We start from the raw sequence: 24,492 nt of genomic DNA on the forward strand, positions 1-24,492 counted from the left end.
AAAAACACCGCCAAAGCATAATGTTTCCACCTCCATGTTTGACGGTGGAGATGGTGTTCTTGGGGTCATAGGCAGCATTCCTCCTCCTCCAAACACGGCGAGTTGAGTTGATGCCAAAGAGCTCCATTTTGGTCTCATCTGACCACAACACTTTCACCAGTTGTCCTCTGAGTCATTCAGATGTTCAATGGCAAACTTCAGACGGGAATGTATATGTATTCTTGAGCAGGGGGAACTTGCGTGCGCTGCAGGATTTCAGTCCTTCACGGCATAGTGTGTTACCAATTGTTTTCTTGGTGACTATGGTCCCAGCTGCCCTGAGATCATTGACAAGATCCTCCCGTATAGTTCTGGGCTGATTCCTCACCGTTCTCATGATCATTGCAACTCCACGAGGTGAGATCTTGCATGGAGCCCCAGGCCAAGGGATATTGACAGTTCTTTTGTGTTTCTTTCATTTGCGAATAATCGCACCAAATGTTGTCACCTTCTCACCAAGCTGCTTGGCGATGGTCTTGTAGCCCATTCCAGCCTTGTGTAGGTCTACAATCTTGTCCCTGACATCCTTGGAGAGCTCTTTGGTCTTGGCCATGGTGGAGAGTTTGGAATCTGATTGATTGATTGCTTCTGTGGACAGGTGTCTTTTTTACAGGTAACAAGCTGCGGTTAGGAGCACTCCCTTTAAGAGTGTGCTCCTAATCTCAGCTTGTTACCTGTATAAAAGACACCTGGGAGCCAGAAATCTTTCTGATTGAGAGGGGGTCAAATACTTATTTCCCTCATTAAAATGCAAATCAATTTATAGCATTTTTGACATGCGTTTTTCAGGATATTTTTTTCTCTCACTGTTCAAATAAACCTACCATTAAAATTATAGACGGATCCTTTCTTTGTCAGTGGGCAAACGTACAAAATCAGCAGAGGATCAAATACTTTTTCCCCCCCACTGTAGCTCGTTTTTAGTCACATGTCCAGCAATGGTTGAAGAATTGCAACATTTACTTGGAGCTAACACTGCAGATAGCAATACTGGGTGACTTGAAAAGGCATAATCAATCGATCAATAATATAATAATACATTTAGCAAAACATTTTATCTTTAATTTACAATCTGTAGAAACTATGAGAATAGAAAGGTTCAGAAATGTTGTGGTGCATCACAGCACAGTTGAAAAACATATGGCAAATAGAAATCTAATCTGGATGGTGTTAACTTCTTCTGCGGGACAGTTGATGCGATTAAATAACAAGAACATTTCCCATGACATAGATATATCTGAAATTGGCAGAAAGCTTAAATTATTGTTAATCTAACTGCACTGTACAATTTAGAGTAGCTATTACAGTGAAAGAATACCATGCTATTGTTTGAGAAAAGTGCACAGTTTTGAACATGAAAAGCTATTACAGTTTTTTCCAACTGCTTACACACAAAATCTTTTCATGTCACACGATTTCTGAAACCTCTCACTCAAAGTGCAAAACTTCACACCAAATATCCAAAACCATAAGCTATTTCTCAGCCTTTGACTCAGTTGTCAATTGCATAAAACACTTTTTTCAAAACACTACACTCTACCTAAAACACAAAAATCTAACAGGAAGTGACTTGCTTTCCTTTTCCAAACACAACCAATCAAAATGCTACACTTATTCACCAGGTCACACACACAATAGGACAGAGGGCAATTACCAATGTTCCTGGACAGCGTGGGGGTAATATAACTATGTGTGCTGCCATCACTCAAAACGGGGTCCTCCATCACAATGCCACACTGGGTCCGTACAACACCGGCCATATGCTCACTTTTCTGGATGCAATTTACACAATGCTTGTCCCTGATCCAGATCAGGAGCCTGCTAGATTTGTGGTTTTATGGGAAAATGTTCGTTTTCACCGGGCTGTTCTGGTCCAAAACTGGTTTGCCATCCATCCACAATTTGTAGTTTTGTACCTACCCCCATATTCACCTTTTCTAAATCCCATAGAGGAATTCTTCTCAGCCTGGCGCTGGAAAGTGTATGATCGCCAACCCTATGCCCGCATGCCGCTTCTCCAGGCAATGGAGGACGCATGTGGGGACATAGAGGTTGCCTCTGTCCAAGGTTGGATACGCCATGCTAGGAGATACTTCCCTCGATGTTTGGCAAGAGAAAACGTATCTTGGGATGTGGACGAAGTATTGTGGCCAGACCCAGCCCGGAGAAGAGATGAAGCGTAGCTTAGCACCCCCCCGGGACCCCACACACACAATTGTGTTCTTTACTGTATTCTAAAGAATATGCTTTTGGTTTACATATGTTTATGGTTTTGTTGCATGCTACTGTATACAACAGTAATGTTTGGCCTAATAAATATTTTCTGTTTCTACATTGCATTGGTGTTTACAGTGTACTTGTTACCCCTCTCAGCAGATTACTTTCACTGCAGAACATTATATTGAAATGTAGATATAAGCCTATGAAAGCCCAAAGAGCTTTAGATTTAGAACAACAGTGTTTACACGGTATATCCAAAAATGTACTATTATGAAAGCAATGTTTGCCATTTGATGCAAATGCTTCATTCTGACATGTGTTTATGGCATTTTGAATGCAGTGTTACATTTTGAAGGAGATGTGAGGCATTTTGCATTTTGTGTGTGCAGTTTAGGGAATTGTGTGTAGAGTTTTGAAAAAAGGAGAGACAGTTTTGAAAACATGTGTAAGCAGTTGGAAAAAACTGTAATAAACAAATTAGGCACATTTGGGCAGTCTTGACACAACATTTTGAACACAATGCAATGATTCCTTGGAGTCTAAAACTTTGCACATACACTGCTGCCATCTAGTGGCCAAAATCTAAATTGCACCTGGGCTGGCATAATACATTATGGCTTTTCTCTTGCAATTATCTGTATTATCTTTTACCAGATCTAATGTGTTATATTCTCCTACATTCCTTTAACATTTCCACAAACTTCAAAGTGTTTCCTTTCAAATGGTACCAAGTATATACAAATCCTTGCTTCAGGGCCTGAGCTACAGGTAGTTAGATTTGGGTATGGCATTTTAGGTGAAAATTGAAAGAAAAGGGGCCAATCCTTTAGTTAAGAGATAGATGGGAGGGGTTGAATGGAGCTGAAGGGTGGGACTAATAACAACAAGATAACAAATGTAAAATATACTGTGCCTGTAAAATGTATATAGCAGGGATCATCAACTTGATTCAGCCCGATTTTTTTCTTGAGTGATGGTCGGGGCCGGAAAATAATTAAGCAATAAGGCCTGAGGAGGTGTGGTATATGGCCAGTATACCATGGGCTAAGGGCTGTTCTTAAGCACGACGCAATATGAAGTGCCTGGATACAGCCCTTACCCGTGGTATATTGGCCATATGCCACAAAGCCCCAAGGTGCCTTATTGCTATTATAAACTGGTTATCAACGTAATTAGAGCAGTATGTATGTATGTATGTATGTATGTATGTATGTATGTATGTATGTATGTATGTATGTATGTATGTATGTATGTATGTATGTATGTATGTATGTTTCAACTGTTCTGCCTGCGGCTATGGAACCCTGACCTGTTCACCGGATGTGCTACCTGTCCCAGACCTGCTGTTTTCAACTCTCTAGAGACAGCAGGAGCGGTAGAGATACTCTCAATGATCGGCTATGAAAAGCCAACTGACATTTACTCCTGAGGTGTACCTGTTGCACCCTCGACAACTACTGTGATTATTATTATTTGACCATGCTGGTCATTTATGAACATTTGAACATCTTGGCCTTGTTCTGTTATAATCTCCAACCGGCACAGCCAGAAGAGGACTGGCCAACCCTCATAGCCTGGTTCCTCTCTAGGTTTCTTCCTAGGTTTTGGCCTTTCTAGGGAGTTTTTCCTAGCCACCGTGCTTCTACACTTGCATTGCTTGCTGTTTGGGGTTTAAGGCTGGGTTTCTGTACAGCACTTTGAGATATCAGCTGATGTAAGAAGGGCTATATAAATACATTTGATTTTATTTGATTTGATGTATATAAATACATATATTTACCCCAAAAATATATGTGGGATTGGAAATGATGCAGACAATTACATTGACGGAAGCTACAGTCTATCTGCAATGTTAAAGCTGATCTACCCCCTAAAGAAAATATATAAAACATCTTTTTTTTAAAGCATTCCGCTACCCTCATTGTTAACATGTTTTCACCTGTGAAAATAAACTTGCGCCCCTGTAAAAATATGCTGTGTGTGTGAGGCCTACAACCCCAGTGTAGTAGTTGAGCATTTATACATGCCCACTGGAAGACTAAACATCTCCCACCGAAGCTCTCACTCCAGCAGACCAATGGAAAGATGTCTGTCTGTCTGTCTATCTGTCTGTTGGTCTGTCTGTGTTCTGCTGCTTATTAGTAAATTAATTTAGCAGACCAATGGAAAGATGTCTGTCTGTCTATCTGTCTGTTGGTCTGTCTGTGTTCTGCTGCTTATTAGTAAATTAATTTTTGTGTACGGTTGTATGGTTTTATGGTTGTATGGTTGTATGTGTGTGTCAGTTTGTATCTGCATCCATATGTTTCTATGCAAATCTTTTTGTTTGTGTATCAGACACCAGTAGTGTTGGCTAACCCCACCTCCACTCAGCACCTGGCAGCTTTCTGGAGAGCATGCTGGGCATATGCCACTGCCGTCATCGGTGAGAACCAACCTCTGAATGTGTGTGTGTGCTAGTGTCTATGCGTATAAATGCCGCACTACACTACCTTCTCCAGCTGATTGATGCCCTCCTCCACGCAACATATGGAGGCCACCGCCCTCAGGGCGTGTGCGTAGAGGTCGCTGAAGCAGTCCTGCCGGCAGATCTTAAACAGGGCCACCACAGCGCCCTCCTGTGGACAAACAAAAACAACAACCCCATTAGCATCATCATTCACATTAGCATCGCAGACAATGCTCAGTGCTTAACAAGCTAGCCTGAGCTTATGTCAAATTGATAGTCCCTCAAGCCAAACAGACTGTGCTACCTCAAACCTTCCAATAGCCAAAAGTGCCCAATAGACTTGCCAACAATTGACTATCCAACCAGGCCGAATAGTCAAGCCAACAGTGCTCAGTAGGCTTACCAACCTGACAGGCTAGACAATGACTCACGTCCGCGCCCTCATATTAAAAACATCCCCCCCAAAATCTGTCAGTTTAAGCTAAATATATCAGAGTTTTTTTGCATTGGATACGTTTCAATCCGACGCATCTGCCTATGTAACACTTCCGCATCTGCGGTGAAAGGTGACAGAGCTTGAGCGGTGTTTGTCAGAACATGAGACATCCAGAAAATCACTCTTCTCACAAAAAAGGCTGTAGCGTCCAAACGGTTTGGCCTACAAACTATTATGACCATTACCCCGAGCCCGTCCTTCCCAATTAATTATTTCAATGTGTTTGTTTGGGATAAAAGCAGTAAGGCCCCAACATTTATTTCAAAACATTTTTTCATAAAAAAAATTTTATACTTCAAGGGGTCTAAAAATTCAAAATCAAATAGAAAAAGTATCCTTCGTATGACCTTAAAATAATTCCGTACAGCTTAATAGTACCCCACCCCTCCACCGGCTTAGACTCTTACGGGTTAAAGGCCCAGTGCAGTCAAAAACGTGATATTTCTGTGTTTTATATATATATAAAATTATGATAATGCTCCAGCTGTATGAAAAAGACTGCCTGAAATTTCAGCCTGTTATGGCAGGGTTGAGTTTTATCCTTCCTGGTGACATCCCCAGGTGGTAAATTAGTTAATAGACCAATAAGAAAGAGCATCTCTGCCAATAACATTTAGTTTTCTGTTTTCCCCTCCTCACTCAGGCCATTCCCAGACAGTCCTAGCTAAATTCATGCTTGAGAAATGTATCTTTGCTAAGAAGCTATTTTTGGTTATTTTTGACCATTTTATTTGAAAACAATCACAGCAAGGTACTTAATTGTTACCCAGAAATGATTTGATATTGAGATAAAAATGGCCTTTAAAGCTACAATATGTAACCAAATTGACGTAGAAATGTAAGTACTAGATCTGTCATTCTCATTGAAACCAAGTATAAGAAGTGGTAGATCTGTCCTGTGTGCGCTTAAGTTTAGTTTTTGCATCTTTTATTTCAGTTTTGTACACCAGCTTCAAACAGCTGAAAATACAATATTTCTGTTTGTTGAAAATATATTTCACAGCGGTTTAGACGGGACAATGATTCTCTACACAAATGACTGTTTGTTTTGTCACATGAACTGACATTAGGCTAACTATTAGAATTTTAGCAACCAGGAAAATGTGCAATTTCTGCATAGTGCACCTTTAATAGTGTCTGATTAATAAACTCGTTAATCATTATTCTCTTGTTTGATATGCTACCTATAATGGTTGTTTATCTCTTTTGAAATGCAGATTAGGGTAAAGGGCAATTCCACCACACATACAGCAAAAAATGTAATTCTGTTACCAAACTTTGTATCTGCACTGTTCTTCAAGTAAATGTGTTTTTGTAAAATGTCCTGTGGAAATTGTTAAAACTAGTCATTGTGCATAGAGTTGTATGGTTTGATTAACTTTAGAATCATAGATTTATGTCTGGCATACATTTTAAAGTGGGAAATCTTAGTCTCAGCATCAATATGATAACGTGGAATTGCCCCAAACAAACATAAGCAATCCGTAGTATCCACAAGCAGTCATTTCCTCTCGCAAAACCACTTGCTGACAGAATTCTATTCACCATGGAGATTGCTGACAGAATTCTATTCACCATGGAGATTGCTGACAGAATTCTATTCACCATGGAGATTGCTGACAGAATTCTATTCACCATGGAGATTGCTGACAGAATTCTATTCAACATGGAGATTGCTGACAGAATTCTATTCACCATGGAGATTGCTGACAGAATTATATTTACCATGGAGATTGCTGACAGAATTCTATTCACCATGGAGATTGCTGACAGAATTATATTTACCATGGAGATTGCTGACAGAATTCTATTCACCATGGAGATTGCTGACAGAATTCTATTCAACATGGAGATTGCTGACAGAATTCTATTCACCATGGAGATTGCTGACAGAATTCTATTCAACATGGAGATTGCTGACAGAATTCTATTCACCATGGAGATTGCTGACAGAATTCTATTCACCATGGAGATAGCTGACAGAATTCTATTCACCATGGAGATTGATAGAATGACCTGCAAGAAAAGGTCCTGTAACTACCGCCATTATTCTAATAAGACCCATTATAGGAGGTGCTGGTACGTCTCATGCACAGATAGGGCCATAGCCAAGCCTGGAGTGGCTAATCGTCCTGCCCCCTACACCCTAACCGCTCTTCCCTGATCTGCCCACGCAATACAGTCCCTAGAAGACCAAAAGCACCATCCATTTTAGCCAATCCCTGAGCAGTATTCTTCATTACATTGACCAACCATTCTAAAGAGCGTCACAGCCCCAAAACAAGTTGTTATTTTCAATCTCCTGGAGTCCTGTAATGCTTTCATTATTTTTCTGTGACGCAGGTGTTGTTAGCCTTCTCAGGTTAGCTATTTTTATTTTATTTAATTGAACTTTTATTTGACCAGGAAGTCCCTTGAAATAAATAATATATGTTTTGAGGAGACTGGTAACTGGTACTGTTACAGTAAAATAGTGATGACAAAGGTAGGAAGGAGGTTTACCTATGCTTTATATTAAATCAAATGTTATTCGTCACACACTTCGTAAACAACAGGTGTGGACTAACAGTGAAATGTTTACATATGGTCCCTTCCGAACGATGCAGATAGAAAGAATATAGAAAAATATTACAAAAGTAAAACATGTAATATTAAAAGTAATAATAGATGCACAATATGTAACAATAACTTGGCTTCATACAAGGAGTACCAGTACTGAGTCAATGATAACTTGGCTATATACAAGGGGTACCAGTACTGAGTCGATGTGCAGGGGTACAAGGTAATAACTTGGCTATATACAAGGGGTACCAGTACTGAGTCAATGTGCAGGGGTACAAGGTTATTGAGGCACATATGTACATATAACTATGTTATATGCACACATATTTCTCTAAATTGGCCATTCATTTCCTTGCACCCTATGTTCGGAATCATCTCCAAAAGACGATTACATTGGATGCTTTAAAGTCCCTCGGTAAATTCAGACAACTGACAGATGATTTTTATAATAATGGAGTATGTGTTTGTTTTAATTGACTGTGTTTTGTATCTATATATATATGTATTTAATGTGTATATTGTCTTTATTTATGTGTATCTATATGTGTATTTAATGTGTAAATTATCTTTATTTATGTGTATCTATATGTGCATTTAATGTGTATATTGTCTTTATTTATGTGTATCTATATGTGTATTTAATGTGTATATTGTCTTTATTTATGTGTATCTATATGTGTTTTTAATGTGTATATTGTCTTTGTTTATGTGTATCTATACATGCCTGTTGTACATGCTTCTTTTTTGTATTGTACAGGGCTCATTTGTAAAAGACACTTTAGTCTCAATATGATTTCCCTGTTGAAATAAAGGTAAATAAAATAATTAGATAGTAAACAGTAACAGCAAGGTATGTGATGAGTTAAGAAAGTTTGTGCAAAAAGGGTCAATGCAGATAGTCCTGGTAGCTATTTGGTTAACTATTTAATGAACTATTTAGCAATTTATGGCTTGAGGGTAGAAGCTGTTCAGGGTCCTGTTGGTTCCAGATTTGGTGCATCGGTACCGCTTTCCGTGCAGTAGCAGAGAGAACAGTCTATGACTTGGGTGGCTGGAAAATTTGACAATTTTTAGGGCCTTCTTCTAACACCGCCTGGTATAGAGATCCTGGATGGCAGGGAGCTCAGCCCCATTGAGAGCATCTGGACTGGCTGTATCACCACTTGTTAAGACAACTGCTTGGCATCCAACCTCAAGGCGCACCACACTGCCAGGTCACTGACCTCCTCCCTATAGACTGTCTCATTGTTGTCGGTGATCAGGCCTACCACTGTTGTGTCGTCAGCAAACTTAATGATGGTGTTGGAGTCGTGCTTGGCCACGCAATCGTGAGTGAACAGAGGGGACTAAGCACGCACCCCTGAGGGGCCCCCATGTTGAGAATCAACGTGGCATAAGTGTTGTTGCCCACTCTTACCACCTGGGGGCGGCCCGTCCGGAAGTCCAGGATCCAGTTGCAGTGGGAGATGTTTAGTCCCAGAGTCTATAGCTTAGTGATGAGCTTTGAGGGCACTATGGTGTTGAACGCTGAACTTTAGTCAATGAACAGCATAGTCACTTAGGTGTTCCTTTTGTCCAGGTGGGAAATGGCAGTGTGGAGTGTGATTGCGTCATCTGTGAATCTGTTGGGGCGGTATGCGAATCCAATTGCAATCGAATTACGATCTTGTCTCATCGCTGCAACTCCCCAACAGGCTCGGGAGAGGCGAAGGTCGAGTCATGCGTCCTCCGAAACATGTGCTTCTTAACCCGGAAGCCAGACGCAGCCATGTGTCAGAGGAAACATCGTCCAACTGACGACTGAAGCCGCCACAAGGAGTTGCTAGAGCGCGATGAGCCAAGTAAAGCCCCCCCGGACAAACCCTCCCCTAAAGCTGGGCCAATTGTGTGCCGCCCTGTGGGACTCCCAGTCATGCCCGATTGTGATACAGCCTGGGATCGAACCCGGATCTGTAGTGACGCCTCAAGCATTGCGATGCAGTGCCTTAGACCGCTGCGCCACTCGGGAGGTCCAGGAATTATTTCTTATCCAACCCCCCTCTCACAATAGAGAGAAACAGAGTCAGAGAGAGAGACAGAGATGCTGTATGAGAGAAGGTAGAGGGGAGTGATAGATTAAACAGAGGCAGGCAGTCTGTGTGATCAATGCCCATTCCTAATGGGAACTGACACTACTGATCTCATCTGGCAACAAGGAAGCTACGCTTTTGTGTGTAATGTGTATGCATTTATGCATGTGTGTTTATGTGTGTTTGTAGTGTGTGTGTGTGTGTGTGTGTGTGTGTGTGTGTGTGTGTGTGTGTGTGTGTGTGTGTGTGTGTGTGTGTGTGTGTGTGCACTTGTGTTAAGTTGATGGGCTGAGTCTCCCACCCGGAAGAGTCTCATCAAGAGCATCCTGGAAGCATCTGGTTGTCTAAAGACCACAGGGACGTTGTGTCTGGCCTGTCCCCTCTAATGGCCACAGGGATGTAGTGTCCGGCCTGTCCCCTCTAATGACCACAGGGATGTAGTGTCTGGCCTGTCCCCTCTAATGACCACAGGGATGTAGTGTCCGGCCTGTCCCCTCTAATGACCACAGGGATGTAGTGTCTGGCCTGTCCCCTCTAATGGCCACAGGGATGTAGTGTCTGGCCTGTCCCCTCTAATGACCACAGGAATGTAGTGTCTGGCCTGTCCCCTCTAATGACCACAGGGATGTAGTGTCTGGCCTGTCCCCTCTAATGACCACAGGGATGTAGTGTCTGGCCTGTCCCCTCTAATGACCACAGGGATGTAGTGTCTGGCCTGTCCCCTCTAATGACCACAGGGATGTAGTGTCTGGCCTGTCCCCTCTAATGACCACAGGGATGTAGTGTCTGGCCTGTCCCCTCTAATGACCACAGGGATGTAGTGTCTGGCCTGTCCCCTCTAATGACCACAGGGATGTAGTGTCTGGCCTGTCCCCTCTAATGACCACAGGGATGTAGTGTCTGGCCTGTCCCCTCTAATGACCACAGGGATGTAGTTTCTGGCCTGTCCCCTCTAATGACCACAGGGATGTAGTGTCTGGCCTGTCCCCTCTAATGACCACAGGGATGTAGTGTCTGGCCTGTCCCCTCTAATGACCACAGGGATGTAGTGTCTGGCCTGTCCCCTCTTATCTCTTGGAGCATATGACTATGTAGCTGTAGAGATATACTGTATATGTATAGTATGGTAGGTGGGTGGTAGGTGGCAGGACTGATTGCCCAATCACAAACCGATCCTTAGCTCCTTTACGGTCTGCAGGGAAGAGTGAGCAGGGATTTACAAGGGCCCATGGATCTGTTTGGGATTGGGCCAATGGTTCATGTGGAGGGATGGGGAAGTGGATGGCCAAGAGAGATGGAACTGTGTGAACATGGGGATTGTAGCAGGGTCATGTTCATTAGGCACTACCGTTGCATGATATGTAAAGAAAATATATCAGTTGTGTTCCTTAATGAACACGGCCCAGAACATCATCCCCTCAGATGACCGTCATCCTACGTATATGCAGACAGAGGGGTGTGTCTGTCTGAGGGGGTGTGTCTCACCTTAGCGATGATTCTGCAGAGCTGCGGGCCGTCCTGGGTGAGGGAGAGCAGGTTGCTGATGTTACTGCCTATGGTGTACACACTGTCTGATGACTCAATCTGCCTGATCAGGATCTGGAGAGGACCGGCACACACACACACACACACACACACACACACACACACACACACACACACACACACACACACACACACACACACACACACACACACACACACACACACACACACACACACACAAAACCACTGACATACCATTGAGACATCTCTTTTCCAAAAGGGAAACAGCAAAGTGAAATTTCAATGAAAGGAGGAAGTTCTGAATTTATACGATGTAGAAGATCAATATTAGAACTAATTAATGATTCTATTATGGATATTTAAACTGAGCGTAAATGAATTATCTGAATAAGGGTTAAATTTTCTATTGAACTCAACATGCAATTCGTTAATACTAGTTCATCAGTGGAGGAGCATGGTGTTTGCAACGCCAGGGTTGTGGGTTCGATTCCCACGGGGGGCCGCACAGAGAAAAAATTACAAATTTAAAAATTTTAAAAATTTAAAATTAAAAAAATATATGTATGAAATGAAATGTACGCATTCTAATGACCACTCTGGATAAGATGACTAAAATGTAAAATGTAAAAAATGTTAATAGAAAATTACTCAAGTAAAAGTGAAAGTCACCCAGTAAAGTACTACTTAAGTAAAAGTCTAAAAGCATTTGGTTTTAAATATAGTTAAGTATTAAAAGTCAATTTAATTGCTAAAATATACTTAAGTATCAAAAGTAAAAGTATATATAATTTCAAATTCCTTATATTAAGCAAACCAGACCGCACTATTTTCTTGTTTTTAAAATGTACCGATTGCCAGGGGAACACTCCAACACGCAGATATAATTTACAAACTAAGCATTTGTGTTTAGTGATTCCGCCAGATCAGAGGCGGTAGGGAAGACCAAGGATGTTCTCTTGATAAGTGCGCAAATTTGACCATTTTCCTGTCCTGCTAAGCATTCAAAATGTACTTTTGGGTGTCAGGGAAAATGTATGGAGTAAAAAGTAAATTATTTTCATTAGGAATGCATTGGAGTAAGTTAAAGTTGTCCAAAATATAAATAGTCAAGTAAAGTACTTGAAAGTATTTTTACTTAGGGTGCGTTCGTAAATTCACTCTGGCGATCTACTCCGATTTCAGAGCACTCTCGTCTGAGTGTGCCAGAGCGCAGAATAACTGACGAATTTACGAACGCTCAACACCCGTTGAATAGGGCCGGTGTCACTAAACGTTGACAAAAAAAACGTAATTAAATTGTTTCCAGCAGCACAGTTACAGGCACCAACACCCTTGATAACATGAAAACAGCCTAACCAGCTCTGCTAAGGCGAATAAAATGGTCAGAGGGAGGTGTTCTCTCATTTCTTTCTGGAAATAGCTAGCAAGCTAGCCAACGTTAGCCAGTTAGCTTGGGTGCTTGACTGCCGTTGTGTGGCCAGAACCCTCGGATCAACCCTACACCTGAATTTACGAACGGACAATCTGACAACGCCCTGAATTTACAAACGCCCAGAGGGCATTCTGAGCGCACTCCAGATTGAATTTACGAACGCACTCTTATGTACTTTACACCACTGCAGTTCATACTGCAGTTCATACTGTTGTGATCATTTAATATCATTTAAAAAAAATAATATTTCACCTTTATTTAACCAGGTAAGCTAGTTGAGAACAAGTTCTCATTTACAACTACAACCTGGCCAAGATGAAGCAAAGCAGTGCGACAAATAACACGGAGTTACACATGGAATAAACAAGCGTACAATCAATAACACAATAAAAAAAAAGTCTTTATACAGTGTATGCAAATAGCATGAGGTGGAAAGGCAATAAATAGGCCATAGTAGCGAAGTAATTACAATTTAGCAAATTAACACTGGAGTGAATCGAGTAGAAAGTCTAAATCGAGTAGAAAGTACAATGAAATCTCTATTGGTTTTCATGTGTGTGTGTGTGTGTGTGTGTGTGTGTGTGTGTGTGTGTGTATCAAACACATCAAGAAGGAATAAGGCTACGGCCACACTCAGATGCATGAACACGGATGAAATCGTATATGACATCACCGTCCGTTTTTGTCTGTCAAAAGTACAACTCAACTATTTTGTTTTCATACTTTTGGCAATGAAAAAGCATTGGCTCCACTTAAAGTTCTTGAACACAAAATACCAAAATACCACGCAGCATGACCATGCACGCCTCCAACTCAATCATCTAGCTTGCAGACGACACTACAGAGGTAGGCCTGATTACCAACAACGACGAGACGGCCTACAGGGAGGAGGTGAGGGCCCTCGGAGTGTGGTGTCAGGAAAATAACCTCACACTCAATGTCAACAAAACAAAGGAGATGATCGTGGACTTCAGGAAACAGCAGAGGGAGCAGCCTCAGGAGGCTGAAGAAATTTGGCTTGTCACCAAAAACACTCACAAACTTTTACAGATGCAAAATCGAGAGCATCCTGTCGGGCTGTATCACTGCCTGGTACAGCAACTGCTCCACCCACAACCGTAAGGCTCTCCAGAGGGTAGTGAGGTCTGCACAACGCATCACCGGGTGCAAACTACCTGCCCTCCATGACACCTACACCACCCGACGTCACAGGAAGGCCAAAAAGAACATCAAGGACAACAACCACCCGAGCCACTGCCTGTTCACCCCGCTACCATCCAGAAGGCGAGGTCAGTACAGGTGCATCAAAGCTGGGACTGAGAGACTATTAAACAGCTTCTATCTCAAGGCCATCAGACTGTTAAACAGCCATCACTAACATTGAGTGGCTGCTGCCAACATACTGACTCAAATCTCTAGCCACTTTAATAATTAAGAATTGGATGTAATAAATGTATCACTAGTCAATTTAAACAATGCCACTTTATATAATGTTTACATACCCTACATTACTCATCTCATGTGTATATACTGTACTCTATACCATCTACTGCATCTTGCCTATGCCGTTCGGCCATCGCTCATCCATATATTTATATGTACATATTCTTATTCATTCCTTTACACTTGTAAGGTAGTTGTTGTGAAATTGTTGATTACTTGTTAGATATTACTGCACGTTTTGAACTAGAAGCACAAGCATTTCGCTACACTCGCATTAACATCTGCTAACCATGTGATGTGACCATTAAAATTTGAATTTGATTTGATTTGTGTTGAAGGCCTAATTATAACTAAAAAAGAGAGTTATGGGTGTGGTCAAAGCCTCATACCTGGATCTCATTGGCCAGGGCCATGTCAATCATGTGGCTGAATGAATCACTGACATCGGTGAGAATCTCATTAATGGCCTCCCTCATGGACTTCAGGAAGAATTCGTCCTCAGTATGAAGGCATCTGTTGAAGAGAGGGTTTGGATAAACCTTGAACATAAACACTTAGTGAGCTACTGTATTCAAATGTGTACGACAATATTCAGAGGTCATTAAAAGTTTTTGTATGAATGTTTTACTTCTCTGTTATGGTGGTCAGCTCCATGCACTTCTCAAGCAAAGACTTCTCATACTGCACTCAAAGAGGAGGAACACACATTTCAGGGTACAATGAGACAAACATTAGACACACACAGAAAGTAGAACACCCACACAAAGCAGAAAACAATGTAATTCTCCAATTAGTGGTCATCCCTTTATGCACACACAGAGAACCGCACAAAATGTCCTCTGGGATGTAACAGAAGCAGAACTTCCACAGCATCATTTTAAAGTGGATAAAGTGAGTACTCCGTATCATACGGCGCAACTGTGATTCCACTTGACGGGAAACCTGCACGAACTACTGGAGGGAGAGGCTCATCAGAGGCAGATAATGTCTTCAACAGCCCGTCCAAGATGGAACCAGACAGGGGGCTCTCAGAGACTCATTTTCAGATTATTTTAGTCAGAATTTTGCTCTTGGCATGAATAGCTTATGTGATCTGTAATAGGGAAAATTTACATGCGTCCAATGTTCAAATGTACAGCAGAGAAGAAGCTAAACAACCCAAATCCTGACTCCTATCGCACATACAAATTCCTAACTTTATTCTGTAATCCATAGGTTACATTATCAAACCACGTCTTTTGCCTATGCATGTCAAAATACAGCTAAAACATTTCCCTCACTACTCTGCGCTGTCTCGTATTGCTGCCCATATGAGAGCTTCGCTAGAGAATGTGTGATCAATAAACTTTATGAGAGCAGATATTAGAGTTGGTACCCGTTAAGATGCATTGATATTTAAATCATATCCTCTCTTCATCTCCCCGTTATTCATGAGCTGCGCTGCTATTTGTATTATCATCAACTCCATCTAGCCAAATATAGGAGATATTCTGTCATTAGCATTCATAGCAACTTTAGTCATTTGACTTTTGTTTGCTGTTTTTTTTAATTATTTAACTAGGCAAGTCAGTTAAGAACAAATTATTATGATGGACTACCCCGACCAAACCCTCCCCGAACCCGGACGACGCTGGGCCTATTGTGCGGCACCATATGTGACTCCCGATCACGGCCAGTTATGATACAGCCCGGGATCAAACCAAGGTCTGTAGTGACACGTCTAGCACTGAGATGTAGTGCCTTAGACCACTGCGCCACTCGGGAGTTAAAAAGTTTCTACGATTTGACAATGCTACAGCCTACTCGGGGTGCGTCCTGAGCACACTCTCTATTGAGATAGCCTACTGCTGAAATGTGCTGAATTAATTGAGGAACATGATAATGCTTTGAATTTATGAACGGCCTGTTTCACAATTCACAACAATGTAATTAGCGATCAAAGATAATTACCCCATTATTACTAAATATCAGTTTAATTTGCTCTGAAATCTTTACATAGTTGCGCAGCCAAGCTGACAAGGGTCGCACAGACCCTCTTATTTGGGGAGAACCCTGGCATAGTGACCATATCTTGGTTTTGAACCGCTTTAAATGGGGACTTCCAATTTTGCAGTATTTCCCTGGACTCTCTGGATAATATCTGAATTATTCCCGGTATTGAAACGTGGTACATTTTCAGTCCACTCCTCCCTCCCTCCCTCCCTCCCTCCCTCCCTCCCTCCCTCCCTCCCTCCCTCCCTCCCTCCCTCCCTCCCTCCCTCCCTCCCTCCCTCCCTCCCTCCCTCCTACCCAGACCAGTCCACTTCTCCCTCCCTCCCTCCCTCCCTCCTACCCAGACCAGTCCACTTCTCCCTCCATCCTCCTCCCTCCCTCCTACCCAGACCAGTCCACTTCTCCCTCCTCCCTCCCTCCCTCCCTCCCTCCTACCCAGACCAGTCCACTTCTCCCTCCTCCCTCCCTCCCTCCCTCCTCCTACCCAGACCAGTCCACTTCTCCCTCCCTCCCTCCCTCCCTCCCTCCTACCCAGACCAGTCCACTTCTCCCTCCATCCTCCTCCCTCCCTCCTACCCAGACCAGTCCACTTCTCCTCCCTCCCTCCCTCCCTCCCTCCCTCCCTCCCTCCCCCCTCCCTCCCTCCCTCCCTCCCTCCCTCCCTCCCTCCCTCCCTCCTACCCAGACCAGTCCACTTCTCCCTCCATCCTCCTCCCTCCTACCCAGACCAGTCCACTTCTCCCTCCATCCTCACCTTCTGCATCTCTGAGGGGGTATTACGGGCGGCTCTATACTCGTGCACCAGCGAGCGCACGTGGCAGTTGGCCCGGACGGCCGTGCTGTGGACCCGCTGCCAGCGGCCCTTCTCCAGCCGCTGGAACATCTTGCCCAGCTCCGTGCTGACAACCAGCGCCCGCCGCAGCAGCGTCTGCAGGTTGTCGCGGGCCACATGGTCATGCGTGGCCACGATGAGCTCACCCTGGGCATCCTCCTCCACGCCAATGGCCTTGGCCTGCAGAACACACATGCACTCCACCTCCGTCATGTGACGCAGGTCCTCCATCCAGCGCTGCACCGAGTCCACCTGGAGTGAGTGCATCCTGCTGCTCATACACACACACACGTGCGTACAGATACACATATATACATACACACGATACAGCACACACACAGGCAAGATGAGTTTAGAGCATGTACTTTGGGTGGCCATGACAGAGATGGCAGCACTGAGACATATTTGTAACTTGTCCCAATATCGTTACTCTAATGAAACAAGCATACTGGAATATCCTCCTACGGGCCGATGCTGTTTGAATCCAGGTGTTTTTGTTTTCTAACTTTTAGCCTAACCATTGCATTAACCATTCGCTAGCATGCCTAAACCTAACCTTATACTAACACTCGCTAGCATGCCTAAACCTAACCTTATTCTAACACTCGCTAGCATGCCTAAACCTAACCTTATCCTAACACTCGCTAGCATGCCTAAACCTAACCTCATCCTAACACTCGCTAGCATGCCTAAACCTAACCTTATCCTAACACTCGCTAGCATGCCTAAACCTAACCTTATCCTAACACTCGCTAGCATGCCTAAACCTAACCTTATCCTAACACTCGCTAGCATGCCTAAACCTAACCTTATCCTAACACTCGCTAGCATGCCTAAACCTAACCTTATCCTAACACTCGCTAGCATGCCTAAACCTAACCTTATACTAACACGCACTAGCATGCCTAAACCTAACCTTATCCTAACACTCGCTAGCATGCCTAAACCTAACCTTATCCTAACACTCGCTTGCATTTACTGTAAACTAGGCTGTTGCGAATCTGAATTTCTTTAAGGTTCTATTATGAGACCAAGTTGACTCTTAGATATCCATACACAACGTCTAGTTCACTGCCCATGAAATGAGATCTCATCATTGCTGCACTATCCTTTAGTTGCTTTCCCCAACAGCAGTCCAGTTTTGAAATGAATTACCCAGGCATCTCAAAATCAATAGTGTGGGAGTGAGGTCAATTACCCACCAATAACTGGTGGTGTTAGGAATCGTTAGTCAAAACCTATCGTTTCACCATGTTGGAGAGACTGCATTATCCACTGGGTCGAACAGACCAAACACTTCTTTCTCTTCAGGTTTATTGAACCTAATGAATATTGGCTTACTGGAGGCTTCCTGGCAGTTTTTCATGGATGAGTGAAATCAACCCAGCGTTAAGGAGGCTGAGAGGTTGATCGCTACAACGCCCTCCTCTGCTTTGAGTTAACAAGGGGGTGGAGGTTCACCAATCTATATTCTACACAAAACTCAGGCTATCTGGCATCCATGGAAAATGCAGAGTCAACGGGTAAAACTGGATATTGCATCAGATGGAATATCTGCCTCTTGTGTTGACAGAGATCTTTAATAATACCCCATTCTCATTTGGTCATAAAAGGAAGCTTCATTATTTGTGACCTATAAACAAACAGAAATCCAGTTTCTATAGTCAAAGCCTAATTCAGAGCTGAATTGCAGTAGGGAGCATGGTAATGATGCTCTATTCTTTGGCCATGATTTTTATTGACCCTTAGGAACACGTATCGAGTTTCAGCTTTTAACACAGACCTATGTAAACATCATTGTGCCATTAAGAAGGCACAATTCCAATCAAGAGTATTTTCAACATAAGCCAGTATTGAGGATCTGTTTACTAAAGAAAATAATCCATTGGTTTTATGAGGTCACAAGTGGGGTGATATCTGATTTCCCCAGACTATTGTCTTAGGAGGACTGAAATGAAAATCATCCAAAGAGACATAACTGAATATATCCCCTTTGGAATATGGCTATTAGAATATGTACTGTTTGATATAGTTAATGGTTAAAACAACTATACACAACTATAGGCATTATCCCGTTCTCTCTTCGTCTCTCGCTCCCATTCTCTCTCTCTTTCTCTCTCCTGTTCTATCTCCTGTTCTTTCTCTTTCTCTCTCTTTCTCTCTCCCTTTCTCTCTCCCTTTCTCACTCTCGCTCTCTCACACGCACGCACGCACAGACGCACGCACGCACGCACACACACACACACACAAACACATATATATAAACCAAGCCATGTCAACAAAATAAAATCAGAACTCTATTCCCGCACTTCGAGAATCGACATCTCCACTACCCAGCCACTCTTCTCCTCGGTGCAGAGGTGGGATGACGTGGGGATGCGTTATGGTAAGTAAGCTGTAAGCAGAGATTTCAGACGTCATCCATAATAAGGAGGATCACCAGTTCAAATACCTATCCCCCAAACCCCCTCAATTTGGAGAGGAGAGATGCTCTCAATTGTTTCCTAATGAACAGGGGTGGTACTCTCAAGGTCAAAGGTCACACTCTCAATAAGTACCATGTGATTGATTTCCTCCATTGGGAGAGACATGACGAAAATAGGAGCAGCTCTTGAGGGAAATCAAGCAGCTCTCACTCGCTCAACTCAAAGCTGGGCCTTTTTTCCTCATGTGAACTTTTCATTTCTGCTGCACCTTGTCTCTCGGGCATGCAAAAGTAAAACAATAAAAGGTTTCCTTTGATGGTCCAGATAGAGCTGTGGATGCCAATAGTGACCCAGCTAATTAGCCCCGTAGAGCTGTGTGTATTTGTGTGCCCACCTGCTAATGGTTTGATGGTGCACCCGTCTTCATGATGCAGACACGACACAGCCATGGCTGCTGAAAACTGCAACCCAGCAGGTCACCCCAGCAATCAGGTGAGCAGCACCCCACCTGGACCCCCCTCTGAATGGTGGGCACTAATTAGTCATGTGTCACAGGTGACGGGAGATTGGAAGGGTCAGGGGATTTAATTGCCCACCATTTGTATCACAAGCCTTGCAGATACCCTAACAACATTTCACCAGGTGAACATGACTCATTTTTGTATAAAAACAAAACAAAAAATAAAACAGGAAAAACTCCACGTTTGGATGTGTAGTGCAATACTCATGCCATGTTAATATCTAATGCTGGCAATGATCATCCTGAAGTTTGCTGAAAGAAATGACTATATATAATTCCTGCTACAATTTGTGATTATCATCATGTGATCTGAAGTTATTCTAAGGTTCAGTCAGGAAATGTGATCAATGAACAGTGTATTTGCTTAAAAACCCATGATGGCACAAAGGCACAGTATAAGTCCAAATCATTTCAGAATAAAGTTTCCAGAATGACAAAAATGTACACACATAAAACCTCCAGTAAAACGCTGAAGCAAATCATCGTTATAATAGGTTTGTTTCCAAACAGGGATGAAATAGTCCACTCAAGTTTGCGGGAGATAACAAATATTTACATTCGGGGCCAAGGATGTGCCAGCAGCTGTGTTACAGACTGAGAGCTGTGAAGATGAGGTGTCGCTCTCCTCTGGAGGCTGGAGGAACCAGGGAAAGTCATCTGGGGGGACCAGGGAAAGTCATCTGGGGGGAGCAGGGAGAGCCATTTACACAGTGGTTGGAGAGTAGACACACTCGAAGACACAGTGACAGAAATACAGAGCTGGAGAGATAGGGCCCCGGTGTCAGCCAGTTTCCGGAGCCTGGAAAACTATGGGCTGAGATACTTGAAAAGGGGCAGGATTCATGAAGGTTCATCCTCCCTATGATTCTATATAAAAATCACTAAACCCTATTCGCACAGGATTAATATACAACTGTATTACTATTGAAACGTTGGTTATGTAATTATTACCATAGCATGTCTGTTTTTCCAGAGGACGATTCAGACTGGATTAGATTTACCAAATTGCCCCCGTGTAATTATTTTTTTCTTTCTTTCAAAATTGACCGTTATGATGGACACCTGGAGGATGTTCTAAGTGTGAAGATATTTCATCTTGTTCAGGGGGAGATTGACAAATTTTTACCTTGTCAGCTCAGGGATTCAATCTTTTGGTTACTAGTCCAACGCGCTAACCACTAGGCTACCTGCCACCCCTGAGGACAGCAAACAATAATAATATGCATGTCAGTCTCTCCTGGCTCAAAGTGGAGGAGAGATTGACTTCATCACTACTTGTATTTGTGAGAGGTATTGACATGTTGAAGCACCAAGCTGTCTGTTTAAACGACTAGCACACAGCTCAGACATCTGTGCATGCCCAACATGACATGCCACCAGAGGTCTCTACACAGTCCACAAGTACAGCACAGACTATGGGAGGTGCACAGTACTATATAGAGCCAGTACTACATGGAACTCTATTCCACATCAGGTAACTGATGCAAGCAGTAGAATCAGATTTTAAAAAGTCATGTGACTCGTCCACACTTCTGCTAATAGGAACCTCTATTGTACCGCGTGTGTCAATGTCTGGTTTGCATGAATGTCACCATGTAACGTCTGGCACCACATATATACTGAACAAAATTATTAACTCAACATGTAAAGTGTTGGTCCCATGTTTCATGAGCTGAAATAAAAGATCCCAGAAATGTTCCATACGCACAAAAAGCTTATTTCTCTCAAATGTTGTCCACAAATTTGTTTACATCCATGTTTGTTAGTGAGTATTTCTCTTTTGCCAAGATAATCCATCCACCTGACAGGTGTGGCATAACAAGAAGCTGATTAAACAGCATGATCATTACACAAGTACACCTTGTGCTGGGGACAATAAAAGGACATTCTAAAATATGCAGTTTTGTTACACAACAATGCCACAAGGTTTAAGGGAGCGTGCAATTGGCATGATCATTTACATTTTAGTAATTTAGCAGACGCTCTTATCCAGAGCGACTTACAGTAGTGAATGCATACATTTCTTTATACTGGCCCCCCCCCCGTGGGAATCAAACCCACAACCCTGGCGTGGCGCACACCATGCTGGCGTTGCAAACACCATGCTCTACCAACTGAGCCACAGGGAAGCTGTGATGACTGCAGGACTGTCCACCACAGCTGTTGCTAGAAAATTGAATGAAATGTATTTATTTCATTTGACTGATTTCCTGACATGAACTGTAACACAGTAAAATATTTTCAATTGTTGCATGTTCCATTTATATTTTTGTTCAGTGTAAATATTCTGCAGATACCGCAGAAGAACCACATTAAAAAAGGACAGAGTCGGACGAAAAATGTGGGCTCAATGAGCTGAGATTTTGAAGGTCCTTGTGGCTTTGGAGCAGCAGAGGAAAAGGATGTATTCCTATTGGGTTCAGAACATTAAATACACATGAAAAACATTACACCACGTTGGAAAACAGCCTTTGCCACAATAGCAGCGGTTAAGCTGGGAGGCTCCAGATGAATAATAAAAAAATGTCTGCCCGTCCTTTTCCCAAAGTTTCCTGTTTATATGCAGTAAAGGAAGAGACGCTTAGGCCTATCCCAAGGGAGAGATAGAGATATGCCAGCGACATGCATTTCATTATGTTAGATGGCTACTGCGTCTGCTATACTGATCTAGACTCGGAGAAGGAGGTTAGTTTGTTCATTTTCAATCAGAATATTTTGTATAAAAATACGCGTTATATTGTTAGATTATAGGAGTAACTCTGGTAGACCCGAAACTTTCTTCCTCACCTCAAATTCAACTGTCAGTTGGAGTCAGTCGGAGTGCTGGTGCGCACTTGTCACGTCCTGACCAGTGAAAAGGGTAATTTGCCATAGTAGAATGGTCAGGGTGTGGCAGGGGGGTTGTTTTCTGTGTTTGGGGGTTTGTTTGTTTCCTCCAGCGACGCTCTCCAGTCAGGAGCCTCCAGCGACACTCCTCAGCCAGGAGCCTCCAGCGACGCTCCTCAGCCCGGAGCCTCCAGCGACGCTCCTAAGCCCGGAGCATCCAGCGACGTCCCTCAGCCCGGGGCCTCCAGCGACACCCCTCAGCCCATGGCCTCCAGCGACGCCCCTCAGCCCGGGGCCTCCAGCGACGCCCCTCAGCCCGGGGCCTCCAGCGACGCCCCTCAGCCCGGGGCCTCCAGCGACGCCCCTAAGCCCGGAGCATCCAGCGATGCCCCTCAGCCCGGGGCCTCCAGCGACGCCGCTCAGCCCGGGGCCTCCAGTGATGCCCCTCAGCCCGGGGCCTCCAGCAACGGTCTGCAGTCCAGAGCCTCCAGCGGGGATCGGCAGCGCAGAATGGGGGCTACGTCCGGAGCCAGAGCCACCTCCATGGCTGGAGGATTGGCGAAGGGTGGGTGTAGCACAGGAACCGTCGTAGACGATGGCCACCCTCCCTTCCCTCCCTTTAGGTTTGGGGTTGTTTTTGTGGGTTTTTTTTGTTTGAGGTGGAGTTGGGGTCTGCACTTTGGGGAGGGGGGGGTACTGTCACGTCCTGACCAGTGAAAAGGGTCATTTTGCCATAGTAGAATGGTCAGGGCGTGGCAAGGGGGTTGTTTTGTGTGTTTTGGGGGTTGTTTGTTTCCAGGGGAATGTGTTCTAGTTTTCATTTTCTATGTTTTGTTTTCCAGGTTTGGCCGAGTATGGTTTCCAGTCAGAGGCAGGTGGCTTTCGTTGTCTCTGATTGGAAGCCATACTTAGGCAGCCTGTTTTCCTTTGGATTTTGTGGGTGGTTGTTTTCCGTATAGTCTATGTACCTTACGGAACTGTTGGCTGTCATTTGTTTATTTTGTTTAAGTGTTCTCTCATAATAAAAGAAGATGAGCACTCAACACGCTGCACCTTGGTCTACTCCCTTTGACGGTCGTGACAGAACCACCCACCACCGAAGGACCAAGCAGCGTGGAAGGGAGCAACAGGAGAAGTACTTGGAGTCGTGGACATGGGAGGAGATATTAGACGGGAAAGGACCCTGGAGGCAGGCTGGGGAGTATCGCCGACCGAAGGAACTTGAGGCAGCGAAGGCAGAGCGGCGTTACTATGAGGCGCTGTATAAGCCAAGAGGCAAGTGCGAGAGGCAGCCCCCCCAAAAATGTGGGGGGGGGGAGCACACAGGGAGTTGGGCAGAGTCAGGGTGGAGTCCTGAGCCAACTCCCCGTGCTTACCGTGGGGAGCGGGTGACGAGGAAAGCACCGAGCTATGCGGAAATGTGCACTGTATCGCCCATACGCACGCACAGTCCGGTGCGGTCAGTACGGGCTCTTCAGTGTTGCCGTGCGAGAGTTGGCCGGCAGCCAGGGAGAAGTGCACCGGCACAACGTATCTGGTCTCCAGTGAGTCTCCTCGGCCCAGCTTACCCTGCGCCTGCTCTACGCACGGCAGCCCTCATTCTCCAGCACAGCCCAGTTCGCCCTGTGCCAGCGCTCCGCCCGTGCCGGGCTACAGTGACCATTCAGCCAGGATGGGGTG

The 24,492-nt window shown here is 44.0% G+C and overlaps 1 protein-coding gene across 1 annotated transcript in view; it reads right to left on the reverse strand.

The window, feature by feature from the left end:
- Window positions 1-24,492, reverse strand: part of LOC106584619 (protein inscuteable homolog) — a 100,909-nt gene that overhangs the window by 24,751 nt on the left and 51,666 nt on the right. The window contains exons 3-7 of the mRNA XM_014170100.2: window positions 16,963-17,311; window positions 14,845-14,897; window positions 14,606-14,729; window positions 11,321-11,434; window positions 4,752-4,877 (exon numbers count right to left, since the gene is read on the reverse strand). Coding sequence (XP_014025575.1) covers window positions 4,752-4,877; window positions 11,321-11,434; window positions 14,606-14,729; window positions 14,845-14,897; window positions 16,963-17,311 — 766 coding nt within the window. The remainder of the gene's footprint in view (window positions 1-4,751; window positions 4,878-11,320; window positions 11,435-14,605; window positions 14,730-14,844; window positions 14,898-16,962; window positions 17,312-24,492) is intronic.

Source organism: Salmo salar, chromosome ssa23 (genome assembly GCF_905237065.1).
Source record: "Salmo salar chromosome ssa23, Ssal_v3.1, whole genome shotgun sequence".
NCBI classification, from domain to species: Eukaryota; Metazoa; Chordata; class Actinopteri; order Salmoniformes; family Salmonidae; genus Salmo; species Salmo salar.